Source organism: Macaca mulatta, chromosome 11, assembly GCF_049350105.2.
Source record: "Macaca mulatta isolate MMU2019108-1 chromosome 11, T2T-MMU8v2.0, whole genome shotgun sequence".
In the NCBI taxonomy this organism is placed as follows: Eukaryota; Metazoa; Chordata; class Mammalia; order Primates; family Cercopithecidae; genus Macaca; species Macaca mulatta.
The window spans coordinates 34,828,903-34,846,205 of NC_133416.1; the positions used below are offsets into that span (position 1 = coordinate 34,828,903).

Below are 17,303 nucleotides of genomic sequence, written 5' to 3' on the forward strand. Positions count from 1 at the left end.
GTAAGTTAATAACTATATTGCTAGTATTTAAATGCAATGATGCTACATGTTAACATAATTTGATCATGATTTGGTCAGCCATTGAGCTGACTTTCATATGGAAAAAGTGAGGAACAAACCATGGAATGAAGCTGGAGAGACGCAGTGGCAATTTTTGGAGGGCCTTGTGAACCAAGTTAAAGATCATAGCCCTTCTCCTAAAAGGAATGGGAGACAGAGAACAGTAGGTGTTCACAGTGTTATGAGCGAATATATTGTGTGCTTAAGTGCAACAGTTCTTATTGATAGTTGTTTTAGTTATTCTTCCTATTTTCCTCAGACTTATTTTTGACTCACTACAGTACTTTTGTGATCAAAATTAAATTGAGAGCAAACAGCTTTTTTTTTGAGACGGACTCTCGCTCTGTCACCCAGGCTGGAGTGCAGTGGCGTGATCTCAGCTCACTGCAACCTCTGCCTGCTGGGTTCAAACAGTTCTCCTGCCTCAGCCTCCCGAGTAACTACAGGCGGGCTTCACCATGCCTGGCTAATTTTTTGTATTTTTAGTAGAGACGGGGTTTCACCATGCTAGCCAGGCTAGTCTCGAACTCCTGACGTCGTGATCTGCCTGCCTTGGCCTCCCAAAGTGCTGGGATTACAAGCATGAGCCACCATGCCTGGCCCAAATAGCTTTTTTTTTTTTTTTTTTTTTTAAATCAGGGTAAGACTTTTAAAAATCTATCATTGAGTTTGCCTGAAATTATTTTTGGTTTTGGCCTACTTGCCTTCAGTAAGCAAACAAAAAATGTGTTTGCATGTGCATTGTCAAAATACTGTGCTATGGTTTGAAAACAAACAAAAGGGATGGTATGTGTTTGCAGATACAGGTATGTCTAATTCTAAATCCCAGAGTAATTCCATTGTAATTATGAGCAAACAGTAGACCATTTTTATCATGAATTTTAAATGCTGTAAACCTACACCAAAAATTTGACTAATATATTTTCTTTAATACAATTTGTCTACTATAAATTGAGGGGAAAATATACTTCTATAAGCAAGAAGATAATTTGTTAAACTAGAAGATTTTAAACAATTATTCTATAATAGTAAAAGATTATCACTAAGAAATCATGCACATTGGCATCATAGTCATTCATTCATTGATATTCTGTAAATGTTTATTGTGTGTCTGGTGAGCAGAATACTCAAAGACAGTCTATCCTGGAGCTTAGAGCCCTGTAAGGGAGATAAAACAATCAAATAATAATGCAAGAATATAATTAAAAACTATAATCAGTGCTATGAAAGAAAATGCAGGGAGCACTGTCTGGGATTTGGAGGAGTCCTCCTTGAGGAACTGGAATTTGAGCCAACATCTGAAGGGTGAGCACAAGTTAACTTAGTGAAGCAGAGAGGAGAGAGGCAGTGAGCATGGCCTTTGGAAACTGTAAGAAACCAGTGTCACTGAAGACATAGAGTCCAGAAAGAGGGCAAATTATGCAGGACTTTGTAGGCCCTGATTAAGAGTTGGTTCTTTAGCCAAGAGCAAAGGAAAAACTGAAGGATTTTTAATAGAGGAGGAATAAATCAGAGTAGCTTTTTTTTTTTTTTTTTTGAGACAGGGTCTTGCTTTGTCACCCAGGCTGGAGTGCACTAGCACTGTCTCCACCTAGGCTGGTCTGGAACTCCTGGACTCAGGCGATCTGCCCTTCTCAGCTTCCCAAAGTGCTGAGATTACAGGTGTGAGCCACCACACCCAGCCAGATTAGCATTTTCCACTGTTTGGAAGATATTATAGCTTGTAGGAGGCGTAAGAGTGGAGGCCTGTAAACCAGTAAGAATGCTACAAGGACCAGTCACAAGTAGAAAAGTAGCCATGGACTTGGGTTCTTATAAGGAAGTTGTGGAAAAATAGATCGAAGAAATATTTAGGAAGTAAAATCAGCAGGACTTTGTAAAATGGAAAATCCTTGAGTAAGATCGAAAGAGATTTTGGGGATGACTCCTGTGTGTCTGACACAGGACCAGTTGTATGACTGCCCCATTTCCTGCAATAGAGAGGACTGTGAGAGGGGACTGGGTTGGGAGGAGGGTGTGAGGTGGGGTAAGAGAGACCAGGGAAGGTCGTGAGCAGTTTGGAAAGGATATTGATGAACATCCACAAGTATGAAGAGTCAAGATCTAGACTAAGCCTTTGAGTGACTTCTGCCTTTAGAGGCCAGGAAAAGAAGGATGAGTGAGCAGAGCTCGTCACAAACAGGGTTGAAACACCATTGTACGTACTTCTAGTGTTTTAGAGGGATGTTCTTTTTCTAACAAAAATCTGCCTTCTATGCTTAACATTTTCTCATTTATTATTGCCTATAACTGATTACTGCTTAAATCGTATCCTTTAAATATGATTACTGTTCATTTTTCTTTTAAATTTAAGGTGGTTTGTTGGAAATGCTCCGACTACAAAGCTCAACTTGAATATGATGGTGGTAAATTGAGCAAAGTTTGTAAAGACTGTTATCAAATCATAAGTGGATTCACAGACAGTGAAGAAAAGAAAAGAAAAGGAATTTTAGAGGTAAGAAATATTAAATATTGGGTATCTTTTAGATTTTTTTTTTTTTTTTTTGCTCTGTCGCCCAGGCTGGAGTGCAGTGGTGCGATCTCAGCTCACTGCAACCTCAGCCTCTCAAGTAGCTGGGATTACAGGCCCACACCACCGTGCCGGGCTAATTTTTGTATTTTTAGTAGAGATGGGGTTTCCCTATGTTGGCCAGCTAGTCTCAAACTCCTGACCTCAGGGTTCTGCCCACCTTGGCCTCCCAAAGTGCTAGGATTACAGGCATGAACCAACGCACCCAGCCTAGATTTTTATAGAAGAAACAGAATCCTCTTACCTATGAGGAATACAAATAATATCTTTTTGTTATTTCTTTGAGTGTTTAACAGTTTGTGTAATGAGCAAGATTTTGTTCTATTTTGCTGACTTTTGGGATTCTGCTTGGATGCATAGAAAAGGGGAGCCGCTATTTAAATCAACATGCATTTAAGAATGAAATACATTGATTTCATGGCAGTAGCTATAGCCAAATATTTCAGTATTAATTGGCATCTCTTCTAATACCCAAATTATTGTAGTATATTTTCTATAAAGGAAAGCTTTTACTCTCAATTTCATCATATTGGCTTTACAAACCACTTTAGATAAAAGTGCTATTACCTGACAGACTCTTGCAACTTATTATAGTAAAAAATCTAGTTTATTATAGTCATTTAATTGCCAGTGATGGTAATCTGATAACTGCATTGAAATATTACTGAAATGTTTCCCAAGTTAATTTGACTCATGTTCTAGAAAAAATTCAGACCCCTCCATGCCTGAGAACTATAATGCAGCTTATCTGAAATGAGTTTTACATCTAGAAATATTAACAGTATAAGGGATAGGTTATATAATAAGGCCTTTGTGGCAGTAAGTTCAAGGTAGCCTGGAAGGTCTATAGAAGAATAGGCTCGGGATCAAAATGCTATGTATCTAAAATCATAGACCTACTTGATTTAAGAATTTCTAAAGAGGCTGGGCGCAGTGGCTCAAGCTTGTAATCCCAGCACTTTGGGAAGCCGAGGCGGGTAGATCACAAGGTCAAGAGATCGAGACCATCCTGGCCAAATGATGAAAACCCGTCTCTGCTAAAAATACAAAAATTAACTGGGTGTGGTGGCGCACACCTGTAGTCCCAGCTACCTGGGAAGCTGAGGCAGGAGAATCGCTTGAACCCAGGAGGCAGAGGTTGCAGTGAGCCAAGATCGCACCACTGCACTCCAGCCTGGCGACAGAGCGAGACTCCTTCTCAAAAAAAAAAAAAAGAATCTCTAAGGAATCAGTATTTATTGAGCATTTACATTGTGCATGCGTACAAGTATACCTATACACTTATAAGTGTACAAAGGACACTTCTGTTAATTGAAAAAGGATGGCAAACTTCAAGGTCCATTTGAGGCTAAGTGTAAGCCTACACACTAAAGTCATTCTTCTAGGGTATAGATGTTACTTGTATGGCCTACCAAACCGGGGCTTTCTCATGCAGTAAGGATGGAAAGGCATGCTTCATTGGACATCAGGAACACAGCCTCAAGATTTAATAGGAACAACTGATGAGACTGGCACAATATAATGAGTCAGGGAAATTGGTTTAGGGTCAGCTTCAGGCTGTATCTCTGAAAAATCCCTAGCTAGTTTTTTAGAGAATCTTATACTTGGGCAAAAATTAATCAATTACTTATTAGGTCAACTCATATAATGAAATAACTATATAGTATGAAGTCCATACATAGGAGATAAGTATGTACATGCACACATTAACTTAAATGCATATTTGAGACTGATTCTGTACCAGCTAGTATGTTATATGCTCTAGAACAGTGATCAACACACTTTTCTTTAAAGAGTCAGAGAGGAAATATTTTAGTCTTTGCAGACCAAGAGGCCAAACCAGGGATATTACATACATATTTGTAAGAAGAGAGAAAACAAATTTCCACAATTTTTTTTTACAAAATTAAAATTAGAATATATTTATTTAGGTTTTTTAATAATATGGATCGGCCGGATGCGGTGGCTTATGCCTGTAATCCCAGCACTTTGGGAGGCTGAGGCAGGTGGATCACGAGGTCAGGAGTTGGAGACCAGCCTGGTCAACATGGTGAAACGCTGTCTTTACTGAAAATACAAAAATTAGCCCATGCAGTGGCGCATGCCTGTAATCCCAGCTACTCAGGAGGCCGAGGCAGGAGAATCACTTGAACCTGGGAGATGGAGGTTGCAGTGAGCTGAGATCGCACCACTGTACTCTAGCCTGGGTGACAGGGCGAGACTCTGTCTCAAATAATAATAATAATAATAATAAGGATCTACTAATAAGAATGGAATTATTTGGGGGAGGATAACCTTTCACTTAATTGGAATCCGAAGTTAGCGTTCCCTATCATCAAATTAATTGTAAGTGGTTGCGTAAAAAAACTTTCCCTGGCTCATGGGCCATACAGAAACAACTAGTGGGCTGGATTTGGCTTGTGGGCTATCCTTTGCTAACCAGTGCTGCTTTAAAAACTGTGGCCAGGTGTGGTGGCTCATGCCTGTAATCCTAGCACCAAGGCTGAGACAGGTGGATCACCTGAGGTCAGGAGTTCAATATCAGCCTGACCAACATGGTGAAACCCCATTCTACTAAAAATCAAAAATTACCTGGGCATGGTGGCATGTGCCTGTAATCCCAGCTACTTGGGAGGCTGAGGCAGGAGAATCACTTGAACCTGGGAGGCGGAGGTTGCAGTGAGCCAAGATTGAACCATTACACTCCAGCCTGGGCAACAAGAATGAAACTCCATCTCAATAAATAAATAAATAGATAAATAAATAAATAGTCCATGATGAAGCATCAGTTTTTTTCCCCGAACTATCACAGATCAATATTTTTGTAAAATACACCATAGTGTACTTGGGTATCATCACAAATTCAAATTGTTATAAAAGTTTAACACTTACTCCTACTTTGTGTGCTTACCAGAAACTGGTAACAAAACCATTTGCTAACCTGGAGACCAGCATGGATAACACTGAGTAGGACTACCTGAAGAGTTTCAGAGATAGAAAATAGAAGCAAACAGTTTCCATAAGGCATATAATAAAAACTACCATTTAGTTAAATGGTTTTGTTCCCTTTTTTAGCATTTTTATTTTTAGACAAAGTCTCACTCTGTCACCCAGGCTGTAGTGCAGTGGTGCGATCTCAGCTCACTGCAACCTCTGCCTCCCCAGTCCAAGCAATTCTTATGCCTCAGCTTCCTGAGTAGCTGGGATTATAGGCATGTGCCACCACACCTGGCCATTTTTTTTTTTTTTTTTTTAGTGGAGACAGGGTTTTTCTGTGTTGACCAGGCTAGTCTTGAATTCCTGCCTCAAGTGATCTGCCTGCCTCTGCCTCCCAAAGTGCTGGGATTACACGTGTGAGCCACCGCATCCGGCCTTTTAGCCAACAATTTTTATATTAGGAGGCAAAACAGAAAAATTAAATGGCTCTATGTATTAGTCTGTACTCACACTGCTATAAAGACATACCCAAGACTGGGTAATTTATAAATAAAAGAGCCTTGGCCGGGCGCGGTGGCTCACGCCTGTAATCCCAGCACTTTGGGAGGCCAAGGCAGGTAAATCACGAGGTCAGGAGATCGAGACCATCCTGGCTAACACGGTGAAACCCCGTCTCTATTAAAAATACAAAAAATTAGCCAGGTGTGGTGTTGGGCGCCTGTAGTCCCAGCTACTTGGGAGGCTGAGACAGGAGAATGACGTGAACCCGGGAGGTGAGCTGAGATTATGCCACCGCACTCCACCCTGGGCAACAGAGTGAGACTCCGTCAATAAATAAATAAGAAATAAATAGATAAGAAAACGTACAATCATGCCAATCAATCAAATCCTAGCATGCCAATGTGTGATCTTGGGAAAGCTGTTTAAACTCTGAGCCTCAGAAAAAATGAAAATACTAACTTCTCAGTGTTGGTGTGAGGATTAAATGAAATAAGACATGTATTGAGCTAAGAAAAGTGCCTACATAGTAAGCAATCAATAAACATTTAACTCTTTAAATACAAGGTCTAGTTATATAAAGAGCTAAAATTGGCTTAAATATTTTCCATGTTAAAGTGTTTAAACGATAATTGCAAATGAATCTTTTGGACAGTCCAGGGAGACATTTTATATAAGCACATTGTACTTTGTGAATATTTCCTTTTAGTTGAACGACTTCTCTATCTGGTTTGTTGTGTATTCATTCTCTCTTTCTTTCCATTATATTTTTCTAGATTGAATCAGCAGAAGTATCTGGAAACAGTGTGGTGTGCAGCTTTCTTCAGTATATGGAGAAGTCAAAACCTTGGCAGAAAGCTTGGTGTGTGATCCCCAAGCAAGACCCTCTTGTGCTGTACATGTATGGTGCCCCCCAGGTATCTAAACCACATCTGTCTGAAGGGATAGATGCCCTTGAGGGCAAGGGGAAGCAAGTGGACAGTGGACTCAAAATCTGTAGAACAAGAGTTCAGGCAGTTTCACTGTTTCATTAAAATTGAAAAATAATGAGTAAAGTTCAAGTTTGTTGTTTAAGCTGATTGATTCATTTTATAGCCTATGTTTTCTTCAGTCTATGGATCATCTGTCCCCTTTCTTGTCTCATTCAATGGGTTTGAGAAAAGATGAGTTGAATTAGGAATGAGCATGAGGAGGAGGGGAAGTAAGATGGGAGAAACAAGCCTTTTTAATGATAGGAAACATTAAGAAAAGACTCTTTAATTTTGTTTTTTGTTGTTGTTGTTGTGTTGTTGTTTTCTTTGTGATAGCATTTTGCTTATATCACCCAGGCTGGAGTGCAATGGCGCCATCTCGGCTCACTGCAACCTCCACCTCCCGGGTTCAAGTGATTCTCCTGCCTCAGCCTCCCGAGTAGCTGGGATTACATGTACCCACCACCGCAACTGGCTAATTTTTATATTTTTAGTAGAGATGAGGTTTCACTATGTTGATCAGGCTGGTCTCGAACTCCTGACCTCAGGTGATCCACCCCCCCGCCCGGGCCTCCCAAAGTGCTGGGAATAAAGGCGTGAGCCACCGCGCCCAGCCGATTTTGTTTTTTTATTTTATTTTTTTCTTCTCGCTCAATGGCTAGATACCTGAAAAAGGTGTTTAAGAGGAAGGGGAACTTAAAATCAATCTTGCATTATCATTCAGTAACAATTTTTTGAGAACCCCACGTATATGGATCTGAGATAAATCTATGGGGACAATGACATGCAGGTTTAGCTTTTAACGAGAGCAGCACCAGGTCCTATGATTGTGTTGTGCTTGAAAAATCAAATGTACAACACTTAAACCAGTTATGCATTTACTCTGAAATATAAAAATTTTAAATATACCTATTGTATTTCAGTCTATAAATTAAGGGCTGGTAAAATTATTTTATTTTGAAAATAGACTGAAAATGACAGGCTATATAGCTTACTGTCCTTTATTGCTTTTCCTATAAGCTTTCTTTTTTTTTTTTTTTTTTTTTTTGAGACGGAGTCTCGCTTTGTCACCCAGGCTGGAGTGCAGTGGCGCGATCTCGGCTCACTGCAAGCTCCGCCTCCCGGGTTCACGCCATTCTCCTGCCTCAGCCTCCGAGTAGCTGGGACTACAGGTGCCCGCCACCTCGCCCGGCTAATTTTTTGTATTTTTTTTTTTAGTAGAGACGGGGTTTCACCGTGTTAGCCAGGATGGTCTCGATCTCCCGACCTCGTGATCCGCCTGCCTCGGCCTCCCAAAGTGCTGGGATTACAGGCGTGAGCCACCGCGCCCGGCCCTATAAGCTTTCTATGTCCATAAATAAGTTGATGAGGGAATGAATGAATCACCAAATAAAACTGCCTTTAGTAATGAGATTATCGTTAATGTTTGCTGATTTAATACAGTATGATGGTGATTGTTTTCTTCCCCTTTTCACTGAATGAAGAGTTGAATGGGCTCTTTCACAGAGAGGAGAGTGGAGTGTCTCTGAGTCCTAGCTGATTTGGGCGTCAGCTCTCCTTCATTCAGCTAACATTATCAGTGGCCTCACGTACAGGCTCTGTACTACGCAATGGGATTGCCCTCTGTGCCCATGGAGAACTCCCTGTTTAAGTCTGTTTGGAACAGTGGTAGGAAGAGAGATTTAGTAGGAGCAAGGGACACATTTAACAAGCGAATACATCTCCTGCTTTTAATGTCTGATGTTTTTGTTTTAGGACGTCAGAGCCCAGGCCACCATTCCCCTTCTGGGCTATGTGGTGGATGAAATGCCAAGGAGTGCAGACCTGCCACACAGTTTCAAACTGACCCAGTCTAAGTCTGTGCACAGCTTTGCTGCAGACAGTGAGGAACTGAAGCAGAAGTGGCTGAAAGTCATCCTTTTAGCTGTCACAGGTGAGACACCAGATGGTCCAAATGAGCATCCAGCTACCTTGGATGATCATCCTGAACCTAAGAAAAAATCAGAATGCTGAACTCCTCAGGACCAACCACGGTGTGGAGGTCTCAAGACTTACAGCTCAAGACATTCCCAGCTCTTCTTACACATCTGCTAGCACTTTATGTTGAAAAATATAGGCTCATAAATGCATCTTTTGAGGACTGTTTTCCTATGTTTATGCACTCTTAGTGAAATTAGTGTGCAGAGTCATTCTACCGATAAAGTTTTGAAATAATGTGAAAACTGGAGCATTTTTTGAGCTATTCCTTGAATATGTGCTTTTTTGTCTTGAAGAAATGGTATCAATTGATTCTGTCACTGTCAGGTTAGAATGAGCACTTTGATTTAAGAAATCCTTTCATGTCTTCTGTTTCACATGTAGGACCTGGAACCATTTGAAAGATATACCTCCATGTTACCAAAATAGATCCATGGTGAAAAATACAGGGACAGTTTAGGCTATTGTATTAACTTATTGAATTTAGTTTATAAATCTTTAGCTGCATAAATGATGTCTGTTCTTTTAAAACAAAAGGACAAATTGTTGTGTTCAGATTTTGGATTTATGAAGAAGAGATAACTTGTTTTTGTAGAAATACTCCTAAGAATATCTTAAGTATATAGCAATTATGTATATATAGTATTGAATATATATATATTATACATGCTTTTCTCTTTAGCTTTGGGTTCACATTCATCTCTAATTTATTTTTTAAATATAAAGCATGGTTTATCTTGGAATTGAGCAATGTTCTAAACTGAAGAAATGTTTTGGTGATTTATGTTTTGCTGATTGGCATTTGAGGGTATTGATATTTTTATAATAAGTGGTAATTTATGTGGCATGGGATATATTTGTGAATTCCAACAATACTTTTAAAGTACCATTTTTTGTTTCTGTGCCTATTTAAAACAGTGCCTCTCTTAGAAGGTGCTATTAATATAAGATGAGGGTTCAGTTAATGCTTCAGTCTTGATTATTCTAAGATTAAAGTGCATTTTGGTCACTGGGACAGTCAAAGTTGTACAGGTTATTTTACCTTTTACAATCCTATAATTGTTACAGTAGTTAACATCAGCATGTGCAAAAATTTTCACCAAAACCCAAACTTTATGAGACACCTGACCTTTTACAGAACTAGGATATGTGGAAACCACATTTATTGTAATGTTTTTCTTTTCCATAAGATGATTGAGCATGGTTAAATGAGGTCTCTATATAATGAGCACTTAAGATAACTGTGTGGGGCTTTTCCTTTGTCCGAATGAAACAAAATCCACATGTGATAACCTATGTTTGGGGCAGGAGCTGGTCACATGGTTCCTTGTCATGAAGGCTGCTCTTCACTCTGTTGTACTCGTGATTAAAATCTCACACTGTTTACTATTTAACTTAATCCTTTTCTCAAATTAAACCTTTCTTTATATTGTCATACCCTAAGCATTCTCACTTTTTAATGTACCAGTCTGCTAGAAATCTACAAGAACGACCCCACTATCTTTAGTATGTAAGGATTACACCTTAGATGTAGAATAGAATTTGAGACTGCCACACATTTGTTCAGGCCTTGTTACTTTATGAAATATCTTATTTTTTCCACCCCAGAGGAGCAAGTGAACCAATTATTGCTGACATAATTAGGTTCCCTTCCTCCATAAAAGGAATATCAGCCATGATCATTAACATTAAACCAAATACATGCAGCCAAAAAGAGATAAAAGTGTCTTCGTAGGCCCTATTAAATCAGGGAAAGACTAGAAGAAAATTGACATTGCTTCTCTTTTTTAATGGCCAACGGGGTATGTGTGTGATATATACTCAGAGTGGTTTTTTGGAAAATTAAACTATAGCTATAGACGATGCTTTGGTTTTCTTAATCTCAAGAAAAGAGAAGCAATGGAAATATAGAATGATTAGCAGGGGAAGAGGACTTTTTAAAGTGTGGCTAGAACAGTGGTAATGTATGGGCCAATGGGAAGATTTATGAGTCAGATTATTTTTGAAAACTATTTTCAAAAGCAAGAAGACTACACTCTCCCTACCAAAACAGAAGTAACATGAACACACTTAAGTTTTGGCTCAATAAATATCAATGTTACTTAACTTAGATCATTGAAAGAATACTCATGTAAAGATAATGTTTATTATCATGCTTTTAACAGTTATTATCTTTAATTTTTTAAATGAGAAGCAGTAATACTAGAAGAGAATTTCCGGTCATCTGGTCACCATATTCACTTTCCACCCCACATTCTTCAGCTAAACACAAAGAGAAGCAGTGAAACAACCTTACCTGCTTCTCTCTTATTAAAGAATCACTGATGTTTTTACTCAATGAAAGGTAAAGGAATTCTGTTAGCCATTTATTAAACAATTCAACCAAGAGACCTCAAAGTGTGATTGATGATAAGAATAATCAATGCCTTTTCCTTTCCAAGATACTTGAGCAGTTATGACAAACTGAACCTAAAAATATCATTGGTTGCTTTCCCATTAAAACCAACGTTCCCTGTGGGTCTTAATTCTTTATTTTCACTCATTTGGTGCTTTCCAAGTCATCTTTTCTTTAAAGTGCCCTTCCTCCAAACTTTACAAAGTACTTCCTTGACAGAATTGCTGTTCATCACAAAACATTTCAATATTTTAAGCTTAAATTTTGCTTTTGCCGAAAGCCTACCATTTGGCATGTTAAGTATGAAATACAGTGCAGACTTTTATCTTGGTTTTAAGTGGGGCTTGATAAGAAAAAGCACCAGCCACTTTTGTAATAATGGCATCACAGTGTCATCATGTATGCAAGCAATAAAACTCTTCAGGGTATGGTTTTATACCAAAAATTTAATATGAAGGCCTCTTGCCACAAGAATATAGAGAATTATATTAACTTTCTAGATGTGAGACGGTAATTCAAATTCAGAGTATAAGGAAGGGAGATGGGAAGGGGCATTATTCCTTGGATTTTAAATACCTATCAAGAACAGTTTTACTTTAACAAAGTAAATGGATAGAAAAAGCACATTTTGTCTTCCATGAAGTTTAATTTGACATCAGGTTTGTGTACTTATCTTCACTAGGTGACTTATCCCAATTTTTAAAAAAATTATTAAACTTTTTACAGAAACTAACCTTTTAAATGTACCCTTTCCCCATATATGTACACATACACATTAGGATTTTTTTTTTTTAAGAGCACTTGTTCTAGTTATAAATGTATAAAGAAAATGATAAAGTTTGTAGTACTGCAGGGGTTGTTAAAGATTCTTTGATGCCTTCTAAAAACTTTTATCAAAAATTCTTTTGAGTTCACAATTCTGTTTTACTTTTCCTCGTCCCTGCTTTTGGAAACAGGGTTGTTGCTTTTGTTTTCTGGTTCTATTCAAAGCCTTAAGTTCTTAATCTGAGCATATTGCCTGTGATACATTTCCGACGATCTTTCTGGACTAGATAACATCCTGAGTAGCAAGCACCAACCGGAGCAAGTAAACTTCTAGGGAACAAGTGTCTTGGGTTTTACAGGTATCTTTGCTATAATGCAAAGTAAATTAATGAAGATTTCCTATATCATATGATATTTGTGTTAGTGGGTCTAAGATTAAGCACATGGTATTTATAAGCTAAAATTAAAAGGCAAGAATGTCTTAATGTTTTCATTCTTAAATTTTGTATTCTCCAAGAATGTATTAGTATATGAACTGTGGCCAACCAGTTCCTGTTCTTTGGACTGTATAGACGTCTGTAGTGGATCGTGTTGCTTCCTCATTCTTACCAATTTTATTAGAATCAAACTACTTGTTATTTTCATACTATTATCTACTATAGATTCTCAGCTTTAGAAAATGACTATGATACATAAAGACCACTAGGTCAACTTAAAAACCCTTTCTGTGAATTTATACATGTATGTATATATGTAAAAACACTGTTGATTTCCAATTCTGTCTTTCCATAGAAATGAAGTTTTTCTATTGAAATTGTTTAACTTAAATATTTTAACATAAATTATTACATGGATCTTTATGTATAATTCATCCTTATATATACCCCTTAATCACATAGTCATGAGAAGATAACTTGCTTTCTTTACAGAAAGGGCAGAAAGGAATAAGATAAGAAACAAGCAAGAATGAAGAGAGATGTGGGGGAGAGACTGCTGGTCTCCAGACCACAGAAATGTATTTTAAAATAAGAGGAAATATTTTAACTGCAGAAGGGATATAAAATATAAATCTATGTAATTACATGCTGATGGGATCCATTGCACCCAGGTTTTTGACCTTGGCCTGTAGATGCTAGACTATGATATCTTGTTACTCTTTTTCTCCTTTGGGCTTTTACAAAATAATTTCATTCTCAGATCATTTTCTGTACTGTTTACTGAGGCAAAAAAAAAAAAAAAATCTGAAGTCAATCATGGTCTTCTGCTTTCTGGACTAAGCATTTGGCAGAATGCAGTATCTTGTGTTTGGACATGAAATAGCACATGGCTTCTACAAGATAGTTTTAACTTGTTGGGGTCACTGGGAGTTATATGATGATCAACCCCTTTTCCTAAAATTCATTGTGGTAGTTTTAGTGGAAAACATAAATCAAGAAATCTTATATCGTATTTTAATAAATGAATACCAAATACATAGTGAAATATAGGTTTCAGAAGAAACTAGTCTGTGGGGACCATTGTGAGAGAATCACATTATATATTACATAGTATATGGATATTGGAATGTATCACTGGGGGGGTTCTCTTCATTAGCAGAACAGTCATGTCTACCTGTATATAAGACTTTTTTTTTTTTTAACCAAACTAGCATTTCATTTTGTGAGTGACAATTGACATTTAAAAGTAACAGAGGCCAGGCATAGTGGCTTACGCCTGTAATCCCAGCCCTTGGGAGGTCGAGGTAGATGGATCACTTCAGGTCAGGAGTTCGAGACCAGCCTGGCCAACATGGTGAAACCCCGTCTCTGCTAAAAAAATAAAATAAGCATATCTGGGCCAGGCGCGGTGGCTCACGCCTGTAATCCCAGCACTTTGGGAGGCTGAGGAGTTCGAAACCAGCCTGGCCAACATGGCAAAACCCTGTCTCTACTAAAAATACAAAAATTAGCCAGGTGTGGTGGTACATGCCTGTAATCCCAGCTACTCGGGAGGCTGAGGCAGGAGAATTGCTTGAACCGGGGAGACCAAGGTTGCAGTGAGCCGAGATTGCACCACTGCACTCCAGCCTGGGTGACAGAGTGAGACTTTGACTCAAAAAGTAGAATAAGTGTTTCTGGATTTTTCTTTTGAATTCTTAGGACTGTAAGTTTGAGAATGTATGTTTCTGGAATTCTACAGTTGACTCAAGTGTAAAAGTATCACAAGTAATTTTTCTTTTCTAGCTATGTGAATGTAAAATACTTGCAGATAATGTATATATTGTGTAACATATGTATATTTGGTCATAAAAGCAGATAATTGGAAACATTGTAAAATTAAGCACTTTAATTCCTATTAAATATTAAACATTTGTATCTTGTAAATAAATACATCCTTAAATTAATTCCAAAGCTTTACATGTTATTTCAACTCTGTTCTGTTCATGTGATTTCGGTTGTCTGCTCAGGAAAATTACTCCAGTAAGGTACTGATACTCCTACCTCCAACCTACCCTCTGCCAAAAAAAAAAAAAAAACAAAAAACTGTGTAAGTCTTTCAAGAATAAAGCTTAGGACAGACTCAAAGTTCTCCAAGTGTAGAAACAGTGGCTTCTGTTTGTTATAGCTCCAAGTGTGGATCTCCAACAACCGACAAAACAGTGCTGCTCCATACCCGAGGAAGCGATTGCTTTGCTCCATAGTTTGTGGTATTTGCCTGCATTCTAAAGGCTTACCCAGTTGGCCCACAGTGTCCGTGGGAGACTGGTTCCAGGACCACCCACAGGTACCCAAATCTGCTCATACTCAAGTCCCTGAGCTTTCTCAAGTCCCTGAGTCCCTGCTCAAGTCCCTGCTCATACTCAAGTCCCTGAGTCAAACCTCTGTATTGGTAGGTTTTGCATCCTGATGGAATACCATGTTTCATCCACATTTGGTTGTAAATGTGGAACCCATCAATGCAGAGGTCTATTTATTGAACAAAGCCTACATATAAGGACCCGTGCTTCAATCCTTTGTTGTTCAAGGGTCAACTGTATAGTGAAACAAGCACGAAAAGAACTCGAACTGTTCAGGCCGGGTGCAGTGGCTCATACCTGTAATCCCAGCACTTTGGGAGGCTGAGGTAGGCGGATCACGAGGTCAGGAGCTGAGATGGCGCCACTGCACCCCAGCCTGGGTGACAGAGCAAGACTCTGTCTCAAAAAAAAAGTCTTAGTCCTGCTCTTACTGGTCATATGACTTAGACAATTTACCTAAATCCCAACTATAAATTCTTGTGGTCATTACAAGAACCAACACACTTGGTGACTATGAAACACCATGCAAATAGTATGTCATGGAACACTTCCGAGTTTCATACAGCTACTCAATTGACTTCACCCTTTTTAAGCCCTGAAGAGGAATCCTAATTACTTTCACCGTGATTTCATAACTAAAACATTTCCAGGGATAACGCTTCATAGAAGCCTATTAGCTTTTTTAGGACACAAAGAACTAATCAACAATTTTTAAATTGATGCTTTAAAGCAATTGGCATCAGCTGAAGGATTCTGTAAAATAAACTGCCTTTGGCTCACCAAGGGACCCAAATGTGGTTTGGGTCCACATTACATCAGAGTGGCATAATTCAAGGCTTCTCAAACTAATGTACATATGAATCACCTGGGGATCTTGTGAAAACTGCAGACTGACATAGTGGCCTGCGATGCAGTTCTAACAAGCTCCTGAGTGGTGCTGCTGCTCCTCAAACCATCACTGGAGTACCAAGCTTAGAGTGGGAAGGACTTAGTGTCCGAGACCATTGACTAGAAATCCCTGGCTCTACCACCTATGTTTGGACCTTGAAGACTTGTGAGACTTAAATGAGACAATCATACATTGTCTGGCCCATATGAGGTATTCAGTTCATAATTGTTAATAGAGATAATTTTTGTTAATTCAAAAATGTGCAGCCCTGACTGCACATTTGAATCACCTGCAAAGTAGTTAGAGCCATTCCCTGGTCCCCGTCCCTGTCCCCCTCAAAAAATTTTATTTATTTGTCTGGATTGGCCTCTGAGTAATGGTTCAAAAATTCCCCAGGTGATTCTGATGGAAAGCACTGAATGAATGTTTATTCGGTGCTTAGTTCTGTGCTAAGTACTATATTTACATTATCACATAAAAGCCTCACAATAACATTCTAAGATTCAGATAAGAAAACAGATTTGGCCGGGCACGGTGGCTCATGCCTGTAATCCCAGCACTTTGGGAGGCAGAGGCAGGTGGATCACTTGAGGTCAGGAGTTCAAAAACAGCCTGACCAACATGGTGAAACCCCGTCTCTACCAAAAATACAAAATTAGCCAGGCATGGTGGTGCACACCTGTAATCCCAACTATTTGGGAGGCTGAGGCAGGAGAATTTTTTGAACCCGGGAGTTGGAGGTTGCAGTGAGCTGAGATAGCACTATTGCACTCCAGCCTGGGCAACAAGAGTGAAACTCTATCCCCACCCCTCCCCTCCAAAAAAGAAAGAAAACAGATTTAAAGAAGCTAATAATTTGTCACTCAGCTGTTGATGTCCTCTCTTCTACCCTTACCCATTTTAAATCCAATGTTCAGTCACTGATCGCTCCCTCTCATTCACTCACTTCCTTCGCCACGTCTAGCTTTGTCTTGCTTGGCAAAACCAAATCCCCAGTATACTGAGTTCTGTTTTCATACTTGTACCCATGTGGCTGAACAGAGCAGATTGGTTTCACCTAAAATTCATTACCAGGTCATCACTACTTCCTCCTGAGACCTCCACTGTATCCCCAATCCTCCATCCCAATAGATGACCTTCCTTCCCACTTTAATAAAATATAAGCAATTGGCAGGGCACAGCCTCCCACAACCGTACCTTTTTTTTTTTCCCCCGAGAAGGAGTCTCACTCTGTCGCCCAGGCTGGGGTGCAGTGGCGCGATCTCAGCTCACTGCAAGCTCCTCCTTCCGGGTTCGCCATTCTCTCCTGCGTCAGCCTTCTGAGTAGCTGGGACCACAGGCGCTCGCCACCACGCCTGGCTAATTTTTTGTATTTTTAGTAGAGACGGGGTTTCACCGTGTTAGCCAGGATGGTCTCCATCTCCTGACCTCGTGATCCGCCCGCCTCAGCCTCCCAAAGTGCTGGG

At 39.3% G+C, this 17,303-nt stretch overlaps 1 protein-coding gene across 5 annotated transcripts in view; it reads left to right on the forward strand.

The window, feature by feature from the left end:
* The window catches only part of FGD4 (FYVE, RhoGEF and PH domain containing 4), a 266,934-nt gene extending 252,379 nt beyond the window's left edge, over window positions 1–14,555 (forward strand). For all 5 annotated transcript variants that reach the window (XM_001084734.4, XM_015151412.3, XM_077953841.1 and 2 more), the window contains exons 15-17: window positions 2,414–2,554; window positions 6,841–6,981; window positions 8,791–14,555. In XM_001084734.4, coding sequence (XP_001084734.3) covers window positions 2,414–2,554; window positions 6,841–6,981; window positions 8,791–9,048 — 540 coding nt within the window. In that variant the 3' untranslated portion in view covers window positions 9,049–14,555. The remainder of the gene's footprint in view (window positions 1–2,413; window positions 2,555–6,840; window positions 6,982–8,790) is intronic.
* Window positions 14,556–17,303: the final 2,748 nt, after the last annotated feature.